This window comes from Xenopus laevis, chromosome 6L (assembly GCF_017654675.1).
Source record: "Xenopus laevis strain J_2021 chromosome 6L, Xenopus_laevis_v10.1, whole genome shotgun sequence".
Classification (NCBI taxonomy): domain Eukaryota; kingdom Metazoa; phylum Chordata; class Amphibia; order Anura; family Pipidae; genus Xenopus; species Xenopus laevis.
The window spans coordinates 28,291,262-28,317,362 of NC_054381.1; the positions used below are offsets into that span (position 1 = coordinate 28,291,262).

Consider the following 26,101-nt stretch of genomic DNA (forward strand, 5'->3'; position numbering starts at 1 on the left):
TTCTTTCTTTCTTTCTTTCTTTCTTTCTCTCTCTCTCCTGGTTGCACCCAACACAGAGGTAACAGCTGGACTGTGCATACTTGTCCTAAGTGAGCTTAGTGGATGTATATGTAAAGGAAACATTTTAATTGATTTACTGTGTAACATGCAATATCATTGAACTTTGCAGTTTCATCCCCTTTCAAGGTTTTTTTTTTTTTTTTTTTTTAGAGATTTTCACTTTATGCTCCCATTGTGCTAAAACAAATTTGCTAAAAACAAATTACAAATACGTGAAAAAGTCTTGTGAATTATTGCTTGCTTTCATTCACCCTTAGATCTCTTTAATTGGCCTTCAGTCTGAGAAACCCATTCCACCACATAAAGGGACTAGCCACACTGTTGGTGAATCCTACTATTAGATACCAGCAGGGGGCATGATCTCACATAATGGAGATAAAAATGGCTCGTAAATGATGTCAGTCATAGCACCCCATGCATTTTTTCATGTTTTGTACAGTTAGATACCATAGATTAGAACAATAGCATTATAGATACTAAGCACACATCAGCATCAACTGAGCTCTTTCAATCTGATAAAACTGATTCTACATGAATGGTGACTTGCACAAAAATTGATTAGTCAACAGACAGCAAATCCGGGAATCAATTTCAGATTCAGGCAACTAACAGTACTTTTTGCAGTATTCGGATATATTCCAAGTATTCAGACCAACGGAATTCAAACACTAAGGGGCATATTTATGATAATGCGAGTTTAGAACTTAGGGGCAGATTTATTAAGGTTCAAATTGTTAATTCAAATTCGAATTTTCAAGTTGGATTTTTGATCAAAACTCACAAATTCGAGTTAGGAATAATCTAAACTCAAATTTGAATTCGAGATTTATCATACCTGGACCCTGGGAACAACTCGAATTTGACTATTCGCCTCAAAACCTGCCTGTTCATGTAGAATTCATTAGCAGAGGTCCAGTCCCAATTGAAGATATTAACAGCCTTCCTGACATTCGAGTTTTATTCTGAGAAAAAACTCGATTTGCGTTTAATCGAATTCAATTTGAGTTTTCGGGTGAGTAATTTTCATTCGCGTTTTCGGGTGAGTAATTTTCGTTTGCAAGTTTTCTTAAATAAGATACTATTTAAATTTGGGGGTCCTTTGAGTTTTAAAAAATCCAACATTCAACCTTTGATAAATGAGCCCCATAATAACTAAAAACTCACCCACATGGTGAGTTCTAACTTTCACCCATTAATAAATACAATTCTAAAAATCCAATAGGAATGGAAAGAAAGTGGGTGAGTTTTTATCTATTAAGTTCTAAACTCACATTTGGATAAATCTGCCCCATTAGTCATTTGATAAAACTCTGAATACAACAGTTTTTTTATTCACAAATATCAAACATAAAGTCTGGGATGTGTAAATTAGGATTTGTTCTGGTACTTGGCCAAATATTTTGTTATTGGTTCTAATCCAAAAAAATAATTCAGTGTATTGTCATTAGCAAATTTGTCCTTAACTATTGAAGAGCCAATCAAAAGTCGGCATCACACAGGACTTAATTGAAAAATAAAATACTGTTCTTTATATATATCCACAATCATGAACTTGTCCTTTTAAAAAATGTATGAAAGATAAAGGCCAGAGACATATTTTCTTAGATTTCATTAGGAATATGAATGTAACTGATTTATTACATTCTTGGCCACTCTCCGGTGAAGAGTTCCATGCCTTAAGAGACAATATTTGTATCTGATGTTTAAAAATGGCAAATCATCACAGAGCAGGAAGAAAACTGATACGTCCTGTAGTCATTCACATATTTCGTTTGTCTCTGTTCCCAACCAAAATGCTTTCTAATAAAAGCGACTTCGGCCAGATTGACTCACTGGAGCATTGTCTTCTCTGGAGAATTGCAGTAAGCTAGACCATGGTAACTATATCTGGTCACAGACTGGCCAGTTCCCATGTGAAGAAGATACTGGGGCAAAAAACTCAAAACCCAAAAAATGAAAAGGGTTAACCGTTAACCCATCTTATTTAAATCAAAGCAGTAGTGACCAGTAGATCTGTGTTTTGTGGCATATAACCTTCCGTGATTGGTTTATTGATGATGTGCATATGACTGTTTGGTGCCCTGCCATGCTTTCAAGGAGCATGGTGAACCATCACAAATGAAACACATGAGCGCCAGGACCTTAATCTGTATGAAAGGTTGCCTTATGATGGATGACTGGCCAGCTGTGTTGTTGTGTGGTGTAAAAAAGGGCGGGATAATACACCACATATCAGCAGGCTTCACAGTTTAAAAAAAATGGAGTAAAAAAGTAGTCAACTTCTGCCGGAAGCAATGTAAAATAACGGCAGCAAATCGGGCGTTCACATGGCATATATAAAACACACCTTCATAAATTCGCCATTTATTTTACACAGCTTTTCACACCGTTTTTTATGCAAATTTCAATTTACAAAGCATAATAAATATGCGCTAATGTATACAAAGTTGGATGGTCATATTGCATTGATGCAACCAGTGGGCTAACATTTGGGACAGGTGGGAATCTTGCCAGGGCCATGTTGCAGTACGGTGCCACAGACAATGCAGCAGCCCACTAGTAAAATATAAAAAGCAATGGGGATTACTGCGAGTTTGTTGGGCTTACGGTTGATCGTAGGCACATTTGTGGGAGCAGGACATGCATGGGGTGAATCGGGAGCATGGTTAAAGGAGAAGGAAAGTCTAAAATTAAGTAAACTTTGTTAGAAATACACCAGAAAACCCTCAAAGTAATGCTTCTCTGAGTCCTCTGTCAAAAGAAACACAGCATTTCTTTCCTTCTATTGTGTACACATGGGCTTCTGTATCAACTTCCTGTTTTTAGCATAAACCGCTAGGGCTTGAGCATGCTCAGTTTGCTCCTCTCTCCCCCCTCCCCTTCCTGCTGTAATCTGAACCCAGAGCTATGAGTGAGCAGGGAGAGACTCAGGCAGGAAGTGATGTCACAAAAAGCTAATAAGGCAGCTGCTATCCTAAAGAAACAAAGAGCTTCTATAGCTGTTTACTCAGGTATGGTAAAGCATTCTGCAAAATAAATATAGTATTATAGCTTGCACTAATGTGGCTAATCTGTTGACAATAAACTACTTTGGTAGCTTTCCTTCTCCTTTAAGCACATTCTATTTGAACGCCTTTCTGTTTAAAGGGCAGTGCCTACTGTCTGAGTAAGTTGTGTAATGATCTATAATACACAAAAGCCATGAATATCTTGTAAATTATATCCTTATAAACGGTGAGTTCTGATGTCATCAGTTATAAACGGTGAGTTCTGATGTCATTTCTGTCATGACTCACTGAAACTTGAGTATTATAATAAATAAAGTACCCCCAGTTGCAAAATATGAGGATATTAGAAGTTACCTTGGAGTTCCATGACCTCTATAAAAACACTAAGCCTTCGGCCTAGTGTTTTTATATGATCATGAAACTCCTCGGTAACTTATAATATCCTTATATTTTACAAGAGGGGTACTTTATTCACTATATAATCTCTGATGCCAGTCCTGTGGACGATCATATAGCATAAGTAGCCCTGAAATTTAATGTTGGCTAATTTTATCCTACTTTCACTGATCAGAATCTTTATACAAGAGGATTTTTGGCCCTTGCTACAATCTAAATGTGTCTCCATTTGTCAGAAAGGTCAGCAGTAAACTGTATACTGAGCCATGGTCAGTCAAACAGGCTGAGAACTCATGCATGATCATCTCATTATGGCCTTATAAAACAGGACCATCAAGGCAGAGGTGGTGTAGTGATTAGTCTTTCTGTTATGCAGCATTTGCCTTTATTCTAACCAGAGGCCTATTTGCATAGAAATTGTAGGAAATTTAGACTGTAATCTGCACTGCATAAGGGAAGGATATGAATGATGAACAGTCTCTGAATGATGTTGGCAATATAAAAATTATAATGAGATATACTGTATAGCGGTGCTCTCCTATTGAACTAGTTTGGATATACATCAACACCAATATTACATAGAACAGATTCTATTGCATTATTGGAATTGTTTTAGATTGTAGATTATTCCTTAATCTTAAAGAGGCTGAAAAGTAATATATTTAAACCCTGTTTATGTATTGTTAGTATCTATGCTTCTTGAGCTTGAGATTGCTTGCAAGATATATTAATTGTAAACCGGCAATATGTTATTTGGTCACATATTTGCTTGCATAGGATCAGTCCCACGTAAATAAGCCAGCATGATTCTTATTGAGTATACATTTTAAAAAATATAGCTGTCTTAGGGGCAAAACTGTTCCCCTCCTAACTCTCCAGTTGGCTTAGCAAGAGCAGTTAGAAGCACAGCTTCTTCTCACCTCCTGCTGCTATCCTGGATCACACGTTGCATGGAGTGTTCCAACGGATGCTTGTCCTTTATTTAGAAATGTGAGAAAATATTCACTGTTAAACTCGTTGGCCCTAAAGGAAATAGCAGCAAGTAGGATGACTGGTCAGTTTTCCACAAGGCTTTTCCACTGCGAGAGGCTTAGTCATAATAGCAGCTCTGATCTGTGCTCCTTCCGGAAGGCAGATCTGACTCCACAGGAATGTAAAATGACTAAGGGACAATGGGCAGTTGTTCTATAGTTGGCTTGATTTCATACAGACAGTTAGTAACAGGGAATAGCCATATGATTAAAGGGGGAGTCAGAGCAATGCTATCTTATAGTGTAGCTTAGATGATATCCTTGCACATTGGATATCTGTACAACAAATCAGTGGAGTAACTATATAAGAAGCAGACCCTGCGGCTGTGGAGGGGGGGCAGGTCTGCTTCCTCTATACAGGGGGCAAGCAAGTAGAGGTCATGTAATTTCAATGGAGTATTATCCACTATTATCAATTTAAATAAAATCTATAACTTGTTGTTGTTGTGTGCACCGTGATCCATGTGATGCCATAACTCACTTATCATTACTCAACCCAAGATATTGAACTATCCATCTAGATCAGTGGTCCCCAACCAGTAGCTCGTGAGCAACATGTTGCTCTCCAACCCCTTGGATGTTGCTCCCAGTGGCCTCAAAGCAGGTGATTATTTTTGATTTCCAGGCTTGGAGGCAAGTTTTGGTTATATAAAAACCAGTGTACTGTCAAACAGAGCCTCAATGTAGGTTGACAATCCACATAAGGGCTACTAAATGGCCAATCATAGCACTTATTTGGCACCCCAAGAACATTTTTCATGCTAATGTTGCTCCCCACCTCCTTTTACTTCTGAATGTTGCTCAAGGGTTCAAAAGGTTGGGGATCCCTGATCTAGATGGTTCAGTGAGAGTTTACAAATAAGGCAAAGTTATTTTATAGAACCATCCCTCCAGCACTGAAGGAAGAAGAATAGTTTGATCAATCTAAAATGGCTTAATATCTTAGAAACCCTTAAAAACAGAGCTAACATGTAAAATTCAAAAGTGGTTATTTATCTATATCATGAACAGTGCTTTGTCCAATGTGAGGAAATGGAATCAGCATTGGGTCAATAGAAAAACTATCAACATCACCCAATCCATGGAGAAGGCAGGGCTTGGAAAGTTCTGATGGGATTAAATAGATCAGCTAATAGAAGGTTGTTTGCCTATTTTAACTGCAGCGGTGGCTCATTAGTCCTTTTTCTGCTCAGCATAAAAAAACTTCAGTTTCAACCTCCCATCTCAGTAGAGGTTAGGGATGAACCTCTACTAGTCAGCCTTTTTCAGAAGGATTTGGAAATGACTGAATCCTTGTGCCTGGCTGAAATGAATAATAATTTGCATATGTAAATTAGGGTCAGGAAGGGAAATCACGTGACATTTCATCACAAAACAAGGAAGTAAAACGTTATTTTTCCACTTTTTCCTTTCCTACCCTTAATTTGCATATGCAAATTCGGATTCAGTTCGGTATCCAGCCGAATCTTTTAAAGGATTTGAGGATTTGGCCGAATCCCAAACAGTGTATTCAGTGCATCCCTAGTAGAGATGGCCAAGCAATCAGGTTTAGTGCGTCTACTGAATAAAAAAAATGCTTATACTGTATATATTCATTTAATTTGAGAATGATTACATTAAAATATGTGAAGGTTTTAATCCTCTTGTGTCCAGATCACAGGCTTCATGTTGTGGCACAAAACTCCCAGAGAGTAAGAAGAGCCATTCATTTGACAGCCCTTTACAATAGCATTGCATTTAATTTTTTTCTGTTTGGTTCTTCCTGTCACTAAAACAGTGTTTCTGAATATTACAGGATGCGGCGGAGAATTGTCTGGTCCTTTTGGTTCCTTTACCAGCCCCGGTTATCCCATGAGGTACCCCGACAATAGAGAATGTATCTGGAACATACAAACCTCCCCGGGGAGTAGTATCCAGATCACCATTTGGGAGTTCAGCATAGAATACCATTCTACCTGCAGTTATGATGTGCTTGAGGTAAGGCCTGGAACTGTTTTGTCTCTCTATTTCATATCTAGTCTATAACAAAAATGTAATGTATATTAGTACCTGTGTACTTTTAAATAGGGGCAGTTCACAAAATGCATTGGTATCAAATAACTACCTATTCCAATAGCTTTCTAGTTTTTTTTACATGTAAGTTTTAAGAATGAAATAATCTTCCCCACTTTTGTCTCCCAGTTGCAGCCCAGTAAGTCAGGTCACCGACTAGCTAAACTGTTATGGTTAGATCCAGGTTAATAAATTCCCCTGCAGCTTTGGTAAAAATAGAATGCAATTCAATTCAAAAAATTGTGTTTTGTAGTAAGCTATTTGAAAATATTACATTTTGCAAAGAGCGACTGTGTCTGTAAAGTGCTGCTTTGTGTATGCTCGTCCAGAAATTCACATGTGCTACAGGCTACAATATATTCCTACATCATAATACACCTATTAAATACTTTTTACAAAAACTTTTTTTCAGTTCAATTGTTTTCAGATTGTTTCCCAGAAATAAAGACTTTTTTAAATTATTTTATATTTTTTATTTTTTTAGAAATGCTTTTTTTTCAAAATCTAAGTTGAATGTTCCCGTCTCTGGTGTTTCAGTCTGGCAGCTCAGTAATTCAGGCGCAGACACTCAACTGAAACAATTTTGCAACATTTGTTGATACATTTTTCAGCAGCATTGTTGGAGTATTAGCAACTATTGTATCAATACAGCTGCCTTTAATGAAATTCAGGGATTCTGCTCAGTAGGGACAAAGATAAAAAAAGTATTGACTAAATGTATCAATTTAGAACAGTTTACAAAGTCGGCGACTCCCCCCCTCCCAGAGCTGCTCAAGGGTCAGGGCACACGCTCAGATTCGGGGAGATTAGTCGTCCGGTGACAAATCTCCATTTCTTTGGGGCGACTAATCTCCCCGAACTGCCTCCCGCCGGCTAGAATCGAAATCGCCGGTGGGATGGCACTCAGAGCGATTTGTTTTCCGAAGTCGCCCAAAGTTGCCTCACGAGGAAACTTCGGGTAATTTTGGAAAACAAAATGCTCCGAGTGCTATCCCGCCAGAGATTTACATTCTAGCCGACGGGAGGCAGTTCAGGGAGATTAGTCGCCCCGAAGAAGAGGAGATTTGTCACCGGACGACTAATTTCCCCGAATCTGAGCTTGTGCCCTGACCCTTAGAAAGAGATATGAATGTGAAAAATTAAACTTTACACTTCAATGTTAGAAAAATGGTCACACATAGAAAATAGAAAGCAATTGGAAAGTGAACTATCTGAAACCGACTGAAATGGAAAAGTGTTGGAATGTGAACAACCACTATAAGGGTATAGGGAATTAACTTGAAAAAGTCAATTTGGCTGGCTATTTAGTCATATCATTTTCCAGTACAATGGAACATAATGCATTGACTAAGTTCCCCACTAAATGCCTTATCTGCGAGACACTAAGGGGGTTATTTATCAAAGTCCGATTTTATCTCAACATTTTATGCTACATACTCCAATCAAATCCACTCAGGTTTTTTATGCTTATTTATTATTACAATTTTCCCAAAATTTGCTTTGCTGGAAAAGTCCAATTTTCACGATTTTTTCGGATTTTTCACCCGGAAAACGGGTGTATTGCACGAAACCCAGCGCACATCAAAAAAACATTGAGTCTTCTCCCATTGGTTTAAATGCAACCTCGACAGGTCTGAGATGCCGGATTTTCTAATTTGGAGTTTTCCTTCCTCCGGAGTTAGTGCTGGAAAAGTCCATGAACACTTATTACTCGTTCATTTTGTTCATTTAACAATAACAAAAACTATGTTTTTTACGCTACACATTAGGTTGAACTCATCTGTAAAACTAACTTCGTTGGGCTAACATTAGGCATCATGGGAATGCACTGTGTGTGTATATTTTTTCAACACTCTCACAAAGCCGGCAAGTTTCAGCTCATATGAATCTGAATGCTGGTCAGCCACGTAAATCTGCCCTTCCATTGCTCAGGACTTTGGAATGCTGAGCTAAATTGAACAATAAATAGGACTAACAAGGCAGAAGTAAATGATAAAAGCAGATTAAACCATCGGCTGCAGTAAGAGTACAGTGCACTCTAGCAGAAAATACAACGACTGCATTGTAATTCACTGTACTTAGCATTGTCTTTGATTTATGCCCTTTCCCTTTTTTTCCTTGAAATGTAAAGATTTTTCAGTATTTCTGTGGCTAAAATAGTTTTAACCTATTTTAGGTTTTAGCATTAGGAAGCATTGTGAATTAGTCTTGGGTAGGACTTTGTTATGTGCAGAAGTCTTTTGCCTTTTAAAGAACAAATTCAATCATTTATTTATAATTATTATTTTATCTGCCGGTGCCAATACAGATTACTAACTTATGCCCTGCAACAACTACTTGAATAGAAGCGAAAGTTATTATAAAGCAACTTTTGCTCCTGTCTGGGTTAGAGGGCCAGAGAGGTTAGCATTCAAATATGAACTTGGCACCACCTACTTGCCTTTGGCCCAGTCGAGTATTTTCTATGAGCTGTGAATGATGTAGAGGCCAAAGCACCCTGGCACATTGTGTAAAAGTCCTATCCTGCCAACAATTATATGGCACTTACTACTCTGAGCTATCTTTATTATTGCCAATCCCCCAAATGCCCCCATGGTCTTGGCCAGATGGGCTACTGAACATGTTGCGTGACAGTAGCTAAAAATTCTTGGTTCTCAGTTGGTAGTGACAGCATGAAGTCAAGTCCCAGAGTTTCAACAGAGACAGTCTGTGATGAAAACTGCAGGAAATGTTTCAGCAGTTACACCAGTTAGTAGCTGAGGAAACAATGAACCCCCTACATGCATTGCCAGCTTTAACCAAAGCTTTGGGTATGGCTACACAAAAGATATATTTTTCTGTTATGTGCTGTGATGAAGCCTATTGCTCCAGCCTCTCCCCAAAATAGCGGCTGTGCATCCACATCCCTTGCCCATTCTGTGCTACAGCTTCTCACCGGAGCAAGCAATATTGTATACAAAAGGATTTGATACCTCTGGCATTTGATGGCTAAATGTCTCTGGTAGATGCTGGTAGTTACTAATCAGATTAGCTGTGACATTTATTAGCCTATCTCTTAACACAAAAGGCTTCCAGCCCTGCAGTGGCTTTGCAACCTGTGCCCATGAGAAAAAGGCCAACTGTCATATCATGCAGAATGTCCATATTTTTGCCTGTTTCGCAAACTTGGTTTAGGCTTGTAGATGAGTTTTAATTGTTTAAAGAGTGACAGAATTGTAATATTAACAATCCAGGACATTTTATTGATTAACATTATTTAAAATGTACAACCTCAGGGAATCTTGCTTGGGTTCTTCCCATCTGTATATTCTGAGTATATTTTTTACTTGTGCCCTAATAACCAAATCAATACAGCATCTAAATGGTTGTCTGCCATTCTGCAATGTCCTCTCACAATATGCTGCTCAGTCTAACATGATACACAGGAAACCTATGACATTCTCTTACTTAGGGGAAGATTGACTAGAGCAATAGGGAAGGAAGTATGGGAACAAAACATATACAAATCCATATAAAGAGGTAGAATTATTGTGAACAATACTTTCTACATCTCATATCAACTTCTTTTCTTCTTATTTTATGTACATTGAACCATACACAAAAATGGAATGAAGCTTTCAAACAAAAAAAAAAAAATCTAATTTAAAATAAAAAATAAATAAATAAAAAAAAGCCAAACAATATATCAGCATTTAAAGGGGTTAAGTTAACTTTTTTTATATTATAGAATGGCCATTTCTAAGCAACTTTTCATTTGGCCACAAGTAGTAAAAAATAAAACCAACTGCAAATTGTCTCAGAATATCACTCTCTAAATCATACTACAAGCTAATTTTAAGGTATCTAAGGATAATGTGAGACACCAAGGAGTTCCATGTCCATATAAAAGCACGGAAAGAAGGCAGAGTCATGTACAGTAACCCTAAAGTGACTTCTAATATAAAGTGACACAAATGGCATCACTAAGCACCATTTATACAGATATATTTTACAGGAGGTTCATGATTCTTGTTTAATATACATTTTGCTCTGTTGAAGTAGCTCCACTTTTGTTGCATTTCTGCATATCGGTATTCTTTAAAAAGAGCTTAAATCAGTATGACATTTTGTTCTTATAGTGTGTTCACCTGATTTATCTAATCCTAGGATTATAAAGCCTGGAAGCCAACTAAATATAGGTTTGGCATTATAACTTTAATTATGCATACATGTTCTTTCACTATAATTCTATTAATTATATGTGCTAGGTACCATATACACAAAAAATCAGCTGTCATACCATATTTTAATGTGGGGAAATTTAATGGTAGTAACTAGTTTCCATTCCTAGACCTGGTCCAAGTGTACAGAACTGGCAGTACATAGAACTGAATGAATTCCCAGTTGTATTTTCCAAGATGCTTTCTCAACAAATACTTTATTATGTCCTAGGAAATTAAAGCCTATGGCTCCAAGAATACAATGATTATCTAAAATATATATCTGCACCCTTTTAAAAAACATATCTAGATGCATAAGTAGAAGCTACTGAGCCCAACACCAAAATCTTTTTAGGACCTGTATCATAAATATTTATTGCAATTATGCATCTTTTAGGTCTTCACTTGGCACCCCCCCAGCAGTCACAAGGTCTGCAGCCACTTTTGTATCTCCACAGAGAAATGTCTTTCCTGTGGTCTAGGAGTCTCAAGATAACAGTACATTAGGTAGGGCATCCTGTTTTGGAGAAAGTGTGTGAATCACAGGGTTATTAAAACCAGCAATCATTATTGCTCTTGCCATTAAAGTGCCATTTTGTCTGTACAATATATTTTTTTACAATTGTGTCAAAAATATTGAATGTTATAAATAATGGGACATTTGGTTACTTTCACCATGGCACCTACCCTACTAGTATCCTATGCATAACATGAAGTAATGGAGTAAAACACCATTATCAACATCAATACCAATCAACAATAATCTCTTCATGGTTGCTGGGAAGTGTAGTAAAGTAAGGGAAACACTATTTGAGCAAAAAAAATACTGGGCATGAGATATACAATAAAATGTATTTCCCCGGACCTATCATTAACTTTCAATGCCTCTATTACTTCAGATCTATGGTGGGCCTGGAATCTCCTCTCCAAGACTGGCTCAGTTATGTGCCCCTCGAGCTCTAGGGAATCCTTTGCAAGTCTCCAGTACTGGGGATACAATGACAGTGCGGTTCAAGACTGATGCATATACCAGCGGCAAAGGATTTAATGCAACCTGGAGAGAAATTCCTGGAGGTAAAATACAGCCATTTTGGTAAAGCCCTTCACTCCTGTGCTCCTCACTACATTTCTTCTCTTGTCTCACTATATGTTCCTGGTTGTCTTCTCCGCTCTTCTCAGAGCCACCTTCTCTTTACACCACCCACTTCCACTGCCACCTCTCATCTCAAACCCTTCTATCTTGCTGCCCTTACCTCTGGAATTCCATTCCTGAATTCCTCGGTAAGGAATCCTCTCTTAATCTCTTCAAGAACAAAGTCTACCTTTTGGACCACTAGAATATTAGCCTAGTCCTGTCCCTACTGACTATGCCTTACCTTGTGCACCTTTTCATCTTCAATTTGTGCCTGTATGTTAGCCTCCCATCCACTTAGACTGTAAACTCTACGCGGCAGGGACCTCCTTCCCACTATGTCTCTTACCACATAGCAGTTAAGCTCTTTGTCCTGAAATGATTCTATATATATTTATTATGTGATTTTCCCCCATGTATACTTTTATATATATTGTACTTTTATGCACTGTACAGCGCTGCGGCTCCTTAACAGCGCTTAACAAATAAAGTTATACATACATACATACATACATACATACACATAAATATATTTATATGAACCTATCTTACAGAAGCATACTTATAACTTGAAATAACTGTACATTTTTTTTAAATACATTTTTTAGGTTGTGGGGGAGTGTTTCAGGTTCCTAGTGGGGAAATACATTCTCCAAACTACCCAAGACCCTATGAAGACAACACGGAATGCGCTTGGTTGATAAGAGTTGATTCTGGACACCGAGTTCTTCTAACCTTCAGAGACTTTGATATTGAATCTCACAGTTCATGCAATTATGACAGTGTCACTGTAAGTATTTACTATAGGCCTCCCTACGTATTGCAGAATAAGGAACAGGATTACATTTAATCTTCAAAAAAAGAGTTCAAACAGAAAATCAGGTGGGGAGTGTTGGGAACTTGTGCAAGATTCACTGATTCAACATTGTGGATCTTCAATAAATTCTTTATGCTTAACTATGATCTACAATAACTGTAAATGTCTTTGTGCTGTATAATTTCATTATAATAATAGCATATATTCAGTTTCCAATCCTGACTTCTAGCACACTGGAACACACATGTGGAACACTGAGGAATGCTTGTTATGTGGCTGCAGAATCTCTGATGCACGCACAGTGTAGGGATGCCAGAAGAAAACAGCAGAACTTCAGTCAGTTGTAGACTTTGAATATCCAGTTTTAGAATGTCTGTCCCACACAAACAATAGGCCTCTTCAGCTATGCTGTTATATAGAATCCACAGTATGTAGCTAGAGTATTGTTAAAGAAACAATAAACTGATTTACTTGTAATGGACTGGCCATATTGGTTACTAATCCTGGAAGCCCTATTTCCCTCCATGAGGGTGGTTAATGTGTTTCATTGTTTGTGGAGGCCACATTTCCAACAGTTTGTTAAATAATATGCACCCCAAGGCTTTCCCTCCATGAACTGCTATAAAGATATTCTCACAGCCATTCAAATATGGAAGCTGCGAGAAGTTTCTATCTTGCTACCCCAAAACAGATACAGAAAAATAAACAGATAAACCTTTGAAACATAAACAGGTATGGGACTGTTATTCAGAATGCTCGGGACCTGGGGTTTTCCGCATAACTGATATTTCTGTAATTTGGATTAGGGATGCACCTAATCCAGGATTCGGTTCGGGATTCGGCCTTTTTGAGCAGGATTTTGATTTGGCTGAATGCTTCTGCCCGGCTGAACCACATCCTAATTTGCATATGCAAATTAGGGGCGGGGAGAGAAATCGCGTAACTTTTTGTCACAAAACAAGGAAGTAAAAAAAGTTTTCCCCTTCACACCCCTAATTTGCATATGCAAATTAGGATCCAGTATCTTTCGTGAAGGATTCGGGGGTTCGGCCAAATCCAAAATAGTGGATTTGGTGCATCCCTAATTTGGATCTCCATACCTTAAGTCTACCAAAAATAATATTAACATTACTTAAACCAAACGGATAATGGATCCCATACCTGTACATTAAAAAACCAATAACCACATAAATTGAAAGTTCAAAAGCCTAAATTCCTCATTTCCAATTACTTTAGGGCCTATGTCCTTAATCCGACTGGATTTTTACCCCTGCCCGGTCAACATCTGGCCGACTCTTGGCCAGATATCAATCGGTGAAGCCTGTAGGAGGGCCCCACACATGGGCCAATAAGCTGCCGACTCTGTTTGCAGGTTTTATCAGCCCGTGTATAGCCATCTTAAGTCAATGGGAGATGTCCCTATCCCCACTGGAAGATATTGTGGTCTGCGCTGGGTTTAGCCAGATAATGCAATAAATTCAGGGTTTTCAGGCAAATCCTGAAGAAATCAAGAGATTCGGGGAAAAAAGTCAGAAAAAAACAATTGTGATTTTTACTTGATTTTATTGGGTTTTTACCGATCCGATTAATTTGAGTTATTTTATTAATAAGTAGGGCAAAATTGGGGATGTGAGTTTGGTTGAGCTTAGTTTGGTATGAGATAAAATTGGATTTTACTAAATAACCCCCCAAAAGTATTCAACCCTGTACTCAATGGAGATGGCCATTTAGGAGTGCAAAGGTCTGCACCTATGAGCACTAAATGTAAAAAACATGTTGGGTTGTGCCCATTTTTACACTTAGTCCCCTGCCCCTCTCTTTGTAAATGAGCCCTAGTTTCTGCTCCTGCAGCACTTACAAATATCTTGGCAACAGAGATCCTCTTCTATATGGGAATGGTTTTTAGTCTGTAGTCCTATCTCTTTAAAATATTAGAGTAACTGATCCTTTATTATTTTCTAAACCTAAACCAGAGTTCCAGGAGTCACTACATTTCAATCTAAAAAAAAATACAAAAACCATGGCTCTTCTCTTCTGCTTTAATTAAGAAACCCATTTGTAAAAAACATGAGATTTTTTTTCCTAGCAGCTGCAGCTGATGTGTACCGTAACTGTGCAAATACATTATGTGCCCAGTATAACTGCCATGCCATATACACAGAAAATAAAAATAGCCTAGGAAATCTGTTTGAGTTTTCACTTCCTCCCTGTTGGGAGAGCTCTACCCTATTTGTTGCTTTACAAACTCTGTGATTTCCTGTATGGCAGCCCCCACACTTCTGGCATCTCCCTAAATCCCTTTATGACAAATATTATTAGTGTTCATGTGATGACGCAAAAAAAGAAATATATATATATATAAGTGGATCTGAACTTATATGGTAGATTCAATTATTAAGCAGATGTGGGTAACTAAAAACAAAGCGATGATTAAAGAACAAACTGGGTATGTGATGTTTTATCAGGCAACCCATTATCTAGAAAGCTAACTTAAACCTGGCAAGCTTTTTTTATTTTCTGCAAAAAAAAAAAACAATTTGAGGGGAAAAAAAAAAATATATATATATATATATATATATATATATCTATAGTGATTTTAAGAACCAACTTTTTTTTTTTTTTTTTTGCCATATATATATGCCTAAAGACAAACATTGAAAGGATATAAATCAGCCCCTATGTGTTAAACTAAAGTGGATTACCCCTTTAAGGGCTCAAAATCCTGCAGTGATGTAAACAAAGGTTTTTGTTAAAGCCAAATCAATACATTCCCCTACACAAGCACACACATCACGCAGTTACAAATTTACATTTTTTTTTAAGAACAGCTCTGCTATAATAACATTACTTTTGTATACAGGAACAAATACAAACATTGAGTTTTAATTATGGTGTCTCCTTAATCATAATTTCCAATTAAAGTAATTAAATATTACTATAGCCATCATTATATGCCTTTGTGATACATGTGCGGCAATTCTCTTATTTCAGTTAGCATCTGCTTCCAATTTCACTTCATGCTGGCATAATGTTCTCCTCTTCTCTGGCACCAGAATATACAAGCATTTCTTTCATCCCTATAAAACCTGCAATCTGTACTTTATACACAGCTGGCAAGAATGTGACTCCACTTTTTCAACAAGACTTAAAATGACATGCCCATCGGTTCCATGTTACTTAAGCTATGTGCATAAGAAACTATGATTTGTGCATTTTTCCATTGGATCTTATTGATGGCATGCCCATATAAATTCTCTGCTTGTTTATAGACATTGTGAAAGAAGGAATTTCATCAAAAAAGAATTGGTAGTTTAGAGCATTTTGAAAATTGGGGGTTAAAGGGCCTTAATTACAATTAAGGCTTGTATTGAAGTACATATAAATACATTTATTCACTGTAGATACTTATAGTTTGCATTATCATTCAACTAGAGGCACGAGCAGGCATTAAAGTGATGAAAAAGTATTACTTTATAAAAAATACATTTAGGGGCACATTTACTATTGGTCGAATATCGAGGGTTAATTAACCCTCGATATTCAGCCGTCGAAGTAAAATCCTTAGACTTCGAATATCGGAGTCGAAGGAACGATCGTAGTGAAAATCGTTCGAATCGAATGATTAAATCCTTCAAATCGAACGATTAAATCCTTTGAATTGAACGATTCGCAGGATTTGAATGCATCGATCGAACGATTCTCCTTCAATCCCAAATTGCCTAGAAAGCCTATGGGGACCTTCCCCATAGGCTAACATTGGTGCTCGGTAGGTTTTAGGTGGCAAAGTAGGTGGTCAAAGTTTTTTTAAAGAGACAGTACTTCGACTATCGAATGGTCGAATAGTCGAACTATTTTTGGTTCGAATCATTCGATTCAAAGTCATAGTCGAAGGTCAAAGTAGCCAATTCGATGGTCGAAGTAGCCAAAAAAACCTTCGAAATTCAAAGTATTTTTTATTCTAATCCTTCACTCGAACTTAGTAAATGTGCCCCCAAGTGTACAGACAATCTTAGGCTATGATTAAATGCTTTTGTGTGCAAAATGTGTGAGGCTTTCTGTATACCTTATGTCTTTGTAATAAAGTATTATTTACTACTTGTAAATTAAACATCTACCTACTACTGTTCTGTTATATAAATAACATCTTTAAGAAGCAGGTCTGGGGCAGGTGCACTTAGATCCTACGTTCTTACCAGTGAGCTTTATCTACTATTTGAGCTGTAGGCATATGGCGTATGGATCCTCTCTGATTTAGTTGTTTTATCAATCAACATTATTTTTTTACAGGTTTTTGATGGACCAAACAGTGACGCTGACCCTCTCGCGGTTCTGTGTGGGACACAACTGCCTGCTGCAATTACATCAACTCAGAACACAATGTTCGTCAGATTGAGGTCGGATGGAAGTAACCAGCATAAGGGATTTAGTGCCAAATTTACCGAAGGTGATTATCTATTTAACCAGCCGTTGTTCATTATATGATGGGCACATTTCATTTTTAACATTTGTTGCTGATTTTTGGGCAAAAATCAATGAGTACATCTGTCCTATAACTGTGTTGCAGTGGCATTAGCAAGATTCTTCCTAAATATTCCTTTTAAGATCCTTCCCCACTTTTAATTGGCATGTAACTCAGTGTTTTATGCCTCTAAAGAATCTTTACAATGTTTAAGCAACTAATCTGTTTTTTCTAGTAACAAAAAGAAAAATAACAATTTGTTTAGTTAAAAACTCCTTGGTTCTCACCCCTGTATAATTTTCTTCTATTTTGTAGCTTGTGGAAGTTTAATTACAGCAGATTCGATTGGCGCAACTATTTCCTCTCCTTTGTTTCCTGCCAAATACCCAAACAATCAGAACTGCATGTGGATTATCCAGGCCCAGGAACCTTGTAAGTCATTTAAAACTGTGCCATGTTTCTTAGGAAATGAGTTCAGTACTATGACTTTGCTCTGTGCAGATAAAAACGCAAAAAAAAAAAAGGAAATGTTAGATGCCAGTGGTATCTATAGAAAGAGGTACGGTCAATGGGATGATGCATGGCGCACAATGATCAATGAACAATTGTGTAGAATTTTTCCTTTTTCTCTGTAATAATAAAGCAGTAGTTTGTACTTGATGGTAACTAAGCTGCATGAATCCATAGTGGTGACAAAATAATCATACTGGGTTTATTTAATGTTTAAATTATTTTTAACAGATTTATAGGGAAACCCCCAGGTTCCAGGTATTCTAGATAATAAATCCCATAACTGTAATAGATGCATATAAACTACTAATATCTTGAAAATGTAAAAAATAACTCTTAATAAAAATGGTAGAAGTGCTTAGACATGTACTTTTGCATTAATTTGTTTTAGAGGTATGAAACACACAACACATTTAGTAAGACATATAGCAATTATTTGTCTCTTGAATGAACATGTTTAATATGGTGTACTGTATAACTTTGAGTAGAGCTTGACATTATAAAAATCTATTTTTTGCCTATTCTTATATGTCTTGTACAGATACTACATATTGCATTGTTCTTTTTTTTCACCAGATAATCATGTCACGCTTTCTTTCACGGACTTTGAGACTGAGGACAGAACCAATAATTGTACATCAGATTATGTTGAAATCTTAGATGGAAATAACCCTAATGCACCTGTTCAAGGTATTTTTTTCAAATAAGAATAACTGTAAAGTGCAGCTCTAGCCAGACTATTGTGGCAGTATCAGCTTTTCATTTAATAATGCAATTCAAATAGCTTCTCATCCGAGGTACCATTTCATTTGTATATAGTCATTTGGCCTGATGGCCAAAACCCCATATCTGGGCCTAGTGTGTGTGTTTGTGTGTGTTTGTGTGTGTGTTAGTGTGTGTGTGTCCACGCTGCACACAATCTTGTTTTTCAACCCTTGGGCTAAATGATAAAAGTTGCCAAAAACTGATCTTGTACACTGGTCACAGGCATATGAGACATACTGTAAATGGTTATTATTCAGTGCAAATGTAATCCAAATTTCAAGAACTATAGCAACTTCTAGACTAAAAATCACACAGTGCTTGTTTTGCTACCTGCTTACATTTACAATTTGCTTTTTAGGACGATACTGTGGTATCAATCTTCCCCATCCTATTACATCTTTCAGCAATGCCCTTGTTGTAAAATTTGTATCTAATAACAGCACCAGTGCCAAAGGCTTTCATGCAACATTTGCTGCTTCAACATCAGGTGAGAACAATATAAATGGTTGTATTTCTTTAAATGTATGTTGTGACAATTGATCCAAACACCATCCAACTAAGTGCAACAGTCCAGCCCTTTGTCGTTTTTGGTAAGTCTCTTGGATTTTTACCGTCAAATGCTACCAGGGAGCTGTTATCTTGTGTCAGGGAGCTGTTATCTGGTTACCTTTCCATTGTTATACTGAAGGACTGCTAAGGGGAAAGGGACGGGGGTGATATCATTCCAATTTGCAGTGTAGCAGTAAAGAGTAACTGAAGTTTATCAGAGAACCAGTCACATGACTGAGGGCACCTGGGACACTGACAACATGTCTAGCCCCATGTCAAATTTCAAAATGAAATTTAAAAAATCAGTTTGCTGTTTTTGCAGTGCATTATACTCATTTTATTACATATTTAGAACTATATTTCCTACAGCTTAATTAATGCATTATCTTTTTTTTTTTTCAGCATGCGGAGGCACATTACATATGGAAACAGGAGCCTTTAACAGCCCTAGCTATCCAGAGAACTATCCAGCCAATACGGAGTGTATCTGGAACATTCTTAGCTCTCCTGGCAACCGTCTACTGCTGTCTTTCATGTAATTCCACCTCTGTTTTATTCTGCTATAATGGCCTTAGAGGAAGGAAGTCCTATGTCTGGCAGGAAAGCTATGTGACAACTGTTTTAACATTACAAAGATAACAAAGCCCCTAAGATCAGCTCTTTTGTTAAATATCACAGCATTGCTTGTTTAAATGAGTCTGTGAATTGAATATGTTATGATATGACAGACGAGAACAATTTTCTTAAAGGACCAAAAACATCAGAAATGTAGAAACTTTTGTTTGCAAATATTCTAAATCAGTTTAACAAAAACATGGGATACAGGTATGGGATCTGTTATCCAGAAAGTTCCGAATTAAGGGAAGGCCATCTTCCATAGACTCCATTTTATCCAAATAATTCAGATTTTTATAAACCATTTCTTTTGTCTCTGTAATGACAAAACAGTACCTTGTACTTGAGCCAAGCTAAGATATAATTCATCTTTATTGGAGGTAAAATCAGCCTATTGGGTTTATTTAATGCTTAAATAATTTTCTAGTAGACTTAAGGTTTGAAGATTCGAATTACAGAAAGACTCATTATCTGGAAAAGCCCAGGTTCCTAGCATTCTGTATAAAGGGTTCCATACCTGTATTAGCGTAAAGAGGGTGTATAGAACAAATTATGAAAATAGATTTTATCTGGAACACCCCAAGTCCTGGGCATTCTGATAACAGGTGCCATACCTGTACTGTTACAAAATGTACTGTTGCCTGAAAGTAGTGTTGAGCTTCAGATAAGATTACATTTTCTAAGAAGTGAGTGTTCTCCCCTCTTTTAAGGAATGCAACACACCATGCATACATTCAAAGGGAGAATCAATCAAGTAATGATTTATTGATTCTCGTTGGCTGGGCAGCAAATATTGGGATAGGGCAATCCACCTAAAGGGCCTCTACTATCATCAAAGTATGTTCATTGTGATATTTATTGTGATTATGGTGGATGTACTAGGCTTAAACAACTCTACTATCATCAAAGTATGTACATTGTGAATGTATTGTGATTATGGTGGATCTACTAGGCTATAGGCTTTTAACTGCCTGGTTGTATCTTCTAGGCATCAATTGTTACTAGACATTAAAGACAAGACCTTTCTCAATTGAAATGGACACAATTATTAAATTTTCTGGTACTTGCCTTTTCATATAGTTTTGCTGGATTAAGCCTGTATCCCTGAGAACCAAGAAGCACAGACAAGCACATTTAACTGTGCTATTAAATGTTACTCCAATGTTCTGCAACACTGAAGAACCTATTTATCATGGCACGAACAGACAGTTTGCCAGAAGAAAACTCTAAAGGTCTATACAAATATATAGAGCTGTGGGATTCTATTCTGGCACTCTGTGGAAATTGTATGTTCACCTATTCCTAATATACCCCTTAGTGTGGCTAAATTGCACTTTATATTTAGGGGTCAACTGTGAGTCAGTGATTTCCTGACTATTGCACTTAATTTAGGAGCCAAACCCAGTTATTTTCTGACCTTTGCATTTTGAGAACAGAGAATAATGTTAATGTAATAGACCCAATTTGCTCATCGCTTTGGAAGTAAAAAGACAATGATCTGCTGGAGAAATTATCTTCTTCCCATGTATATTGAGCCAAACTCACATTTTGGCAATGTATTGCCAATACTTTTCCTAGTTTCCCTTATTGTTCTTTCTTTCTACCCAAACCCAGCACTTTCTCCATGCAGCACAGTGACAATTGTTTTCATGATTACCTGGAAATAAGGGAGGGGAATGAAACAGGAACATTAATGGGGCGATTTTGTGGGGACACGTTGCCCAGTAACCTTACAACCATCACTGGACATATACTTTGGATCAAATTTGTCTCAGATGGGTCTCTCAGTGGTTCTGGGTTCCAGGCCACATTCTCACACTGTAAGTATATAAGAAATATTACATCAGTATATTAAGAAACCAAAATATTTTGGCATATTTAATAAAAGATGTGATGCAGAGCATAGTAACCATAGTGATTATACAGACATAGTGATTGTCGAGGCTGCATTAATAAGTGTAAATTAAATTATACTTTATTATTACTATACGATAATTAACTTACTAATAGTTACATAGTTAAGATGGGTTGAAAAAGACCAAATTCCATCAAGTTCAACCCCTCCAAATGAATCTCAGCGCACACACACCCAATGAAACTATATATACCAATATCTATATTAATTGTAGATTTAAAGTAGATTACATCCACTGCCATTGCGTAGTCAAGGTTCCTGCTCACCTCCTCATAAAAGGCAATTCAATTTGTCTGACAAGATCGGTTAAACTATTTTGTCCCTTAATACCCCTTTGCAACTTTTCTACCACTGACATCAGACTAACGGCCTATAGTTTTGAGGCTGAGAACGGGATCCCTTTTTGAATAGCCACACCACATAGCAATTTGCCAGTATCTCTGCACCATGCCAAACGTCAAGAGATTTGGCAATCACAGAACTGAGATAAATGCCAGTTTGTCCTAGACCTTTATTTATCTTTGCATGTTCTAGTCCCTTTTGAATTTCCCCTTGCATGAACCATACATCATTTGTTTAATTAATAGAATTGGGAATATTTAGAAGGGCTTGGTTCATCAATTGTGTAGACAGGTAAAAAAAATAACAGTTCAGAATCTCTGCTTTATCTCTGTTCTCGTCAATCAAAACTGCCCCCCCCGACAACAATGATCCCATCCTGCTTAATTTTTTGAATCTAAATATCAATTTGTATGTCAGTATTTGGAAATAATTTAGGAGGAACTCGTGGCCAAATTGCTTCTCCTCTGTGGCCCAGAAATTACCCAATTCATTCTAACTATCTATGGAAAATAAACGTAGATGCCTCGCAAATAATTCAAGCCAGAATCCTAGAAATTGACATTGAAGAACATTTTGGATGCGTCTATGACAAGCTTAAAGTAAGTTTAAGATGAAATCTTCATGTTTCAAACACATTATACAGTACATGAACTATTTACATATAATTGATTTTGCATCAATATAGAGTATAGTGTGAGCTGTCTCATTAAACATATAGCTTTATAGCATGTTTCTTGATAATAGGATTCTTAAAGTAAAGACCTCAAACTTTGTACATTTCTCTTCATAAAACAGGGCAAGCATAGTCCTCAGATTTGAGGAAAAGTTTAATGGAAAAACAATGGCATCTAGACTAAATGGTACAATAATCAAACCCATGACACAGCATTCCAGTGGCTCCATTATACTCATCCTCAGGAGCCTCCTATTAACCCCATCTCACAGTTTCCCAGTGGCCTATTATGCAGCACAGATTCCATCTTATAAATAAGCACACATCTCTGCAGATTTAAAGAAACTTTCATTGCAGAACATATTGTTCATAACACAGTTTCCCAATGATTCCCAATGCCTATAACACTCACTCCCACAAGATTTAAATACCATTTTAGCCAACTGTAACACATATACATGTCCTGCTACTGTAAACAAGAACCCACAGACACAGTAATGATCCCCAATGTGCCATCTGGACTCCTTATTAACAGTTGCCATATCTTAACCTAAACAAAAGATAATGGATAATGCCAACAAATATTATAAATATGAACACAAGGATCTTCCTTGGATTGGGTTTTACTTTAGAACTTTTACCAGAAAGCCTAGCCTTTCATCTGATCAATCATTGCATAAGTAATACTTTACTTTTCACAAAAAATATTGGTTGTAGAAAACAAGAGTATTAATATGCAAAGATATAGGAAAATACAGCATTATAACTAGAATTTACAAACCTTTAGGTGTTTCACTATTTAGGTATTAACCCAAGATTGCTCCAATTGCTGGGTTTCCCTAATTATTATACTAAAGCTATGGATTATATTAATACCAGTACTTCAACTAATACAAATTTCTTTCATATTTCAGATTTATGATGGTCCTGACACTCACTATCATGTCATTGGCACATACTGTGGAATAACTCCACCTCCTGACATATTCTCCTCGGGAAGTTCAATGACTGTTCAGTTCACGAGCGATAACAGTTTGAACATGAAAGGATTCCTTCTTGAATGGTTTGCCATAGATGACTTTTCAGAGAATTTCCCTACAGTAGCTCCAGGTAGGATTATCAATATAAGCTATTAGTATTCATTTCTGAAATGATAAACAAAAAACTTGCAGATTTCAATAGAGATGTTTTGTTGAAAATCAAATGTGTCAAAATAAAATCGACCTATGTGAAATTTGCCTGTTTAAATATATGTTCTAACCCTCGGATACTAGACTACACCTTTTTAGTAAGAACATTTGGGTGATGCTGAGTATTAGAGTGGCTCAAATAAGACAACTAATCAAAGGCAGATGAAAGTCCTTGCTCCAGATTTGCATTCGAGGTAGCAAATCTCTATAGGATCCATAAAACTGTAGCCCAAATTCTGGTTGATATGATCTATACTGAATTATCACAAATACTCTAGTTATTCTCTACCAAAATGAAATAGTATCTCAAAGTAGAACAATGCAGCCAGGATCACATTTGAAGCATCAGTGCTCGCTGTAATCCCCAATGCAAAGGGTGAATAAGTCCACAGTAGCACTCTGAATTGGTATAAAAAGGTAATGAATTTGTGCCACACCCAGGCAACATTTCAGTATTTAAATCAGCCCTTCGTCAAGCCTTGAATGAATCACATTTTTGTACCACTGGAACTATAACTGAAATATATTAAAAACATGGGTGTCTGCAGAAGGGGGCAAGAGGGGGCAGATGCCCCACCCTAACATCTCCAGCTAGTTCCAAGAAAAAAAATCAATCACTAACCAAACCCCTGCACAGCCTGAGACAGTAGGCAGTAGGAAGTGTAAGAGATGGGTGGAAACAGTAGGTTTTTTGGCAAATTTTCAATCAATAATCCCAAAACTCATACTTTTGAAGCACCCTCCTTCTTTATTTAGCGGAGTATAATGCACTGGAACAATCTTGTTTTCACACAATACAGTATGTCCCCTTTTAAAGATGCAGAAACATATATTCACCAAATTCAAAAACAAAACAAAGGCTGAGCAGATTTCCTTTTTTTACTCCAATTTTAGGTGCTTGCGGGGGAATTTTAAGGACAGGAGATACACCTATGTTTTTCTTCTCTCCTGGATGGCCAAATAACTACATTGGATACCTCGACTGCACTTGGGTTATCAAAGCCCCAGGATCAACAGTGGAGCTGAATATTCTGTCTGTGGATATTGAAAAGCATCGTAGTTGTAATTATGATAAGCTTGTCATAAGAGATGGTATGTCAATTAAATATTATTTTTGTTTCAATGTTCTTTAAACGTCATCTTAGTTGAAAAAAAAATATTTATTGAATGTAGATGAAATACAGGTTTTGTTAAATGGCAGTGTATCTCTGTGGATCATTGGAATGCTCAATACAGAGAGCTATTATTTACCCTATCCACGTTATGTCTCTATTGAGGGCCAGTAAACATTGTTGTTCTACCTTGTGGTCACTGTAGTGCATGTATGATAAATAGATAGATCATTCATACAATGACCATTAAACTATGTGGCATCTACACAAATCTGAAGCAAGTGTTTATAGAAGTTGGAAGGTACAATATTAAAGCTTGAAGACAGGATGTTTCATTTTGGGGAGCAGTCAGCCTTCCTAGACCCCATTGGGTTTTATAGCATCATAGAGATTAAAATCCGCTGTTCTGAAGACTTGTGTAGCTCTAACCATATGCAATGTTTCCAAAGTAAACCATAAACAATACAAATTGTTGATCTCAATGGACTGGATCTTTTTTTTAATCAAACTTACTTAAAGGGATACTGTCATGGGAAAACATGTTTTTTTCAAAACGCATCAGTTAATAGTGCTGCTCCTGCAGAATTCTGTTCAGAAATCCGTTTCTCAAAAGAGCAAACTGATTTTATTTATATATAATTTTGAAGTCTAAGATGGGGCTAGACATATTGTTAGTTTCCCAGGAGCCCCTAGTCATGTGACTTGTGCTCTGATAAACTTCAGTCACTCTTTACTGCTGTACTGCAAATTTTTGTGATATCTCCCCTCCCTTTTTCCCCCAGCAGCCTAACAACAGAACAATAGGTAACCAGATAGCAGCTCCCTAACACAAGATAACAGCTCCCTGGTAGATCTAAAAACAGCACTCAATAGTAAAGAAAATAGAATATCTCTGGATCTTTGGTTCATAATAATGTTATGAGTGCATCATTTAGAGGAATTGTTGATGCAAACTATGATTATATTTAGTCCAAGGAAATGTGAAATATTAATTTTTGCAAATATTCTTTTTTTTATTTATTCAGGTGACAATAACAACTCTCCGCAGCTTGCTGTTATTTGTGGCAGAGAGGTTCCTGGACCAATCAGATCATCTGGAGATTCCATGTTTATTAGATTTACAACTGATAGTACTGTATCTGGCACGGGATTTAATGCATCATATCACAAAAGTAATTATTGCAGTGCTACACAGGACCGAACACTAGCTACAATGACCTATTTTTACTGGATTTTGTCTTTTTTATTTTATAACCTAAGAGCACCAGATAATTTG

General features: G+C 36.9%; 1 protein-coding gene across 1 annotated transcript in view; it reads left to right on the forward strand.

The window, feature by feature from the left end:
• Positions 1–26,101, forward strand: part of LOC108718474 (cubilin) — a 129,301-nt gene that overhangs the window by 59,388 nt on the left and 43,812 nt on the right. Inside the window, exons 29-41 of the mRNA XM_041565871.1 lie at positions 6,291–6,472; positions 11,646–11,820; positions 12,487–12,668; positions 16,983–17,139; positions 17,470–17,586; positions 18,241–18,354; positions 18,788–18,916; positions 19,381–19,513; positions 21,208–21,413; positions 22,268–22,449; positions 23,438–23,633; positions 24,608–24,805; positions 25,851–25,997. Coding sequence (XP_041421805.1) covers positions 6,291–6,472; positions 11,646–11,820; positions 12,487–12,668; positions 16,983–17,139; positions 17,470–17,586; positions 18,241–18,354; positions 18,788–18,916; positions 19,381–19,513; positions 21,208–21,413; positions 22,268–22,449; positions 23,438–23,633; positions 24,608–24,805; positions 25,851–25,997 — 2,118 coding nt within the window. The remainder of the gene's footprint in view (positions 1–6,290; positions 6,473–11,645; positions 11,821–12,486; positions 12,669–16,982; positions 17,140–17,469; positions 17,587–18,240; positions 18,355–18,787; positions 18,917–19,380; positions 19,514–21,207; positions 21,414–22,267; positions 22,450–23,437; positions 23,634–24,607; positions 24,806–25,850; positions 25,998–26,101) is intronic.